This window comes from Calidris pugnax, unplaced genomic scaffold (genome assembly GCF_001431845.1).
Source record: "Calidris pugnax isolate Ruff unplaced genomic scaffold, ASM143184v1 scaffold778, whole genome shotgun sequence".
In the NCBI taxonomy this organism is placed as follows: domain Eukaryota; kingdom Metazoa; phylum Chordata; class Aves; order Charadriiformes; family Scolopacidae; genus Calidris; species Calidris pugnax.
The window spans coordinates 33055-36956 of NW_015091583.1; the positions used below are offsets into that span (position 1 = coordinate 33055).

General features: G+C 53.8%; 1 protein-coding gene across 1 annotated transcript in view; it reads left to right on the forward strand.

The window, feature by feature from the left end:
* Window positions 1-3902, forward strand: part of LMAN2L (lectin, mannose-binding 2-like) — an 11203-nt gene that overhangs the window by 752 nt on the left and 6549 nt on the right. The window contains exons 3-4 of the mRNA XM_014961798.1: window positions 658-815; window positions 1319-1401. Coding sequence (XP_014817284.1) covers window positions 658-815; window positions 1319-1401 — 241 coding nt within the window. The remainder of the gene's footprint in view (window positions 1-657; window positions 816-1318; window positions 1402-3902) is intronic.

Genomic DNA, 3902 nt, shown 5'->3' on the forward strand with positions numbered 1-3902 from the left:
GGGTTTAATCTGGTGGGGGGGGATTTTGGCTAGTGGAGCTGGGCAGATCTGGTCAAATGAGGGGGTATGGGGGTCCAGGCCAGCAGGTTTTGGGGGTTTACTGGAGGTGGTGAGGGGTGGTTGGGGGAACCAGATCCAACCAGTGGTTTGGAAAATGCCTTACGAAACCCAAAATGACCCGTTACGCTCAAATTTTATTGTTATAAAATAACGAGGGAGATTTGGGCTTATGACACCCTTGAAATGTGTCCTCCAAGCAGAGCTGCCAGTGGCTTCACAACCTCACCTGAGCGAATCTTACAAGCTCGTCGTGTTGTGTGCTCGTTAGGGCAGGGAATTTGTTGGTAGCTGCAAAAATAATTGGCTCATCAGCAATTAGGAAGCTGGAGCTGCTCCTCGGACTCTTCCTGAGTTCGTTTTCCTGGGTGTGAGTTATTGGTTTTGCCAGAGTTGCCGTCGCCTTGGAATAACCTGAGATCAGAATAGGTTCTTACCAGAATAGCTGTGGGTAATGAGTGATTCCCTCAGCTTAATGATATCCCTTGGGATTAATTATTCTCGCTGGTGTCTGGAATATAGGATGGCACGGTCCGTTGGGGAGGGAAACAGGGTGTGCTCTCTGGTTTGGTGGCCCGTGGAGGTGCTGGTGTGAGGGGACACCCCCCCAGTTTCACCTCCTGGCTCCTTTCCCTCGCAGCCCTGTTACCTGCGGGACTGGGAGATGCAGGTGCATTTTAAAATCCACGGGCAAGGCAAGAAAAACCTCAACGGGGACGGCTTTGCCATCTGGTACACCAAGGACCGCATGCAGCCAGGTAAAGGAGGTCCTGCCACCTGGGGAAAGGTGCCTGGTGGCACGTGTCACCTTCTCGAGGACACCTCCCTTGGTCTACAGGCTCCCTCGGGGAAATCTCAGTGGGGAATCGTGGTGTTTTGGGGCCTCAGGGCTGGTTTTGTTTCACCCTGGAGGGAAGGAGGGAGCGATGGTGGTGCCTGATGCTGCTGCTGAGCCTCAGCGCCCTGGGTTGGGGGTTCATGGTGGGGCTGGGTGGATTTGGGGTGGTTTTGCCCTGATCTGGAGGTGGGTGGTGTAAAGGGACGTGTGGGGCCTCCTGTGCTGGGATTCGGCTCCTCAAAAGCTGGATTTTGGAGAAAGCTGGATCCTTGAGCAGCAAGGGGTGGGGGATTTCATCTTGACTTCCCTGCCTGGAGGGTCTGCGTGCTCCTTATTACCTGGTAGAGAAAAACACGAAGAGATGGGTACCAAACCCTTTGTGACACCTTGCCACCCTCATCCATAGCCTCTCCTTCCTTCTAGGACCTGTCTTTGGAAGCAAGGATAACTTTCTGGGCTTGGGAGTGTTTGTGGACACCTACCCCAACGAGGAGAAGCAGCAGGAGGTGAGTTAGAGAGGAGAAACGGGGCCGTGCTCCTCACCAGCTGCCTGCTGGTGGGGCAGCACCGAGGTTATGGGTTGTGTTGCTGCCAACAGCTCTTCATTGATGTGGTGGCATCTTCTTGAAGCTCTTAAATCAGAGCCCAGATAGTCCTCTGCTTCTGCTCCCCGCCTTGCTCTGCACAGTTGGCTTTTTCTCCTTCAAGAGGTGATCACTCCTCAGAGATGGGAGGAGCTGTGGGGTAGTTGTGTGGGTGGCTTTCCCCAGAGAAGAAAAAAACCCCAAACCTTTGGGGGCAGGAGAAGACTCTCTGCTGGCACCACCTCTGCGTCGCGAGCTCCTGTGTGTTCTGGAGGCTGTGACAATTAGAGCTTGTGGTGAAGATCTACCAAGAGCCTGGTCTTTGTGGACCTGGAGCAGAGCGGTGGCCAGGTGGCCGTGCCATGGGGCTGTTTGGTGGCAGGAGGCTTTCCCTGCCCTCAGGGAATGGGGCTCTGAGGGACCCTCAGGCTCTGAGGAGAAAGATCTGGGAGTCCTGGTGGAGAACAGGATGCCCATGAGCCACCAATGTGCCCAAGAAGGCCAAGGGCATCCTGGGTGGCATCAGGAAGAGTGTGAGCAGCAGGTGGAGGAAGGTCATCCTGCCCCTCTGCTCTGCCCTGGGGAGGCCCCAGCTGGAGCACTGGGACCAATTCTGGGCTCCCCAGTTCCAGAAGGACAGGGAACTGCTGGAGAGGGGACAGCAGAGGCTACAGAGATGATGAGGGGCTGGAGCATCTCCATGATGAAGAAAGGCTGAGGGACTTTTTAGTGTGGAGAAGAGAAGGCTGAAGGGGGGATTTGATCAACACCTATAAATACTTCAAGGGTGGGTGTCAGGAGGATGGGGCTGGTCTTTTTCCAGTGGTGCCCAGAGACAGGACAACAGGGAATGGGCACAAACTTGAACATGAGAAGTTCCACCTAACCATGAGGAGGAACTTCTTGACTTTGAGGGTGGCAGAGCCCTGGCAGAGGCTGCCCAGGGAGGTGGTGGAGTCTCCGTCTCTGGAGACATTCAAACCCTCCCTGGACACGTTCCTGTGGGACCTGCTCTGGGTGGCCCTGCTCTGGGTGGGGGTTGGACTGGGGGATCTCCAGAGGTCCCTTCCAACCCCATAGCATTCTGTGACACAGCGTGACTGCACTCGGCCTCTTAAAAATACTTGTGTCTAAAGTCCTTTGTGTTCCTGATGTGGCTGTTGGTTGTTTTGGGGTTTACTGGAGTCTGTTCCTGTGGAGAAGGGAGCGCAGAGAGAGTTAAAACTGTGTCCTTCCCACCCTGGTGCTGGAATTGGTTTCATCTCTCCAAAACCAAAGCTGGACCCTTTCTTATTTTTATCTTCCCCCAAAAATGAAGGAGTGTTTAACCCCAAAACCTCAGTGCTAACCCCACCACCCCTTCAGGACCCCCTTCACCCTGAGGAGAGAGATAAAAGGGTGCAGTTGGGATGTGCCCTGACCTCGGAGCTGCTGAGCAAACAAGTAACCACTGGCTTTTTTCCTCAAACACCCAATTCTGGACTTTGTGCTCATAAAAATAAACCTTTACGAGGTGCCCAGCGCCGCGTTGCGTGACTGCACTCGGCCTCTTAAAAATACTTGTGTCTAAAGTCCTGCAGCGTGACTGCACTCAGCCTCTTAAAAATACTTGTGTCTAAAGTCCTTTGTGTTCCTGATGCAGCTGTTGGTTGTTTTGGGGTTTATTGGTGTCTGTTCCTGTGGAGAAGGGAGCGCAGAGAGAGTTAAAACCGTGTTCTTCCCACCCTGGTGCAGGAATTGGTTTCATCTCTCCAAAACCACAGCTGGACCCTTTCTTATTTTTATCTTCCCCCAAAAATGAAGGAGTGTTTAACCCCAAAACCTCAGTGCTAACCCCACCACCCCTTCAGGACCCCCTTCACCCTGAGGAGAGAGATAAAAGGGTGCAGTTGGGATGTGCCCTGACCTCGGAGCTGCTGAGCAAACAAGTAACCACTGGCTTTTTTCCTCAAACACCCAATTCTGGACTTTGTGCTCATAAAAATAAACCTTTACGAGGTGCCCAGCGCCGCGTTACCGGCGGTTCTCAGGGATTGGTGTGGTGTTGGATGGCTCCTGGTGATTTCCAGGGTGACAGCTCTGCTTTTGTGGGGTAAAGGGAAACCTGACGGGTTTTAATTAACAGAAATAACGAGCTCAAGGTGGCTCCGTGGCACGGTCTGTGACCGGAGAGGGCTGCCCTCCTCGGGTCGAGCGCCAGGGAAGAGATGGAGAGTTGCTGTGGTAGTGTGTGGGTTTGTGGTTGTTCTGTCACCTTTAAAAGGACAAAAAGGAGTGATTTATCCCGCAGGGAGGAGGGACAGGTCAGTTGTGGGTCCCTGGGGAGCCGTTACGGCCCAATCACAGAATTGCCCAGGCTGGAAGGGACCTCCAAAGGCCATCTAGTCCCACCCCCCGCAGTCAGCAGGGACACCCCCAACTAG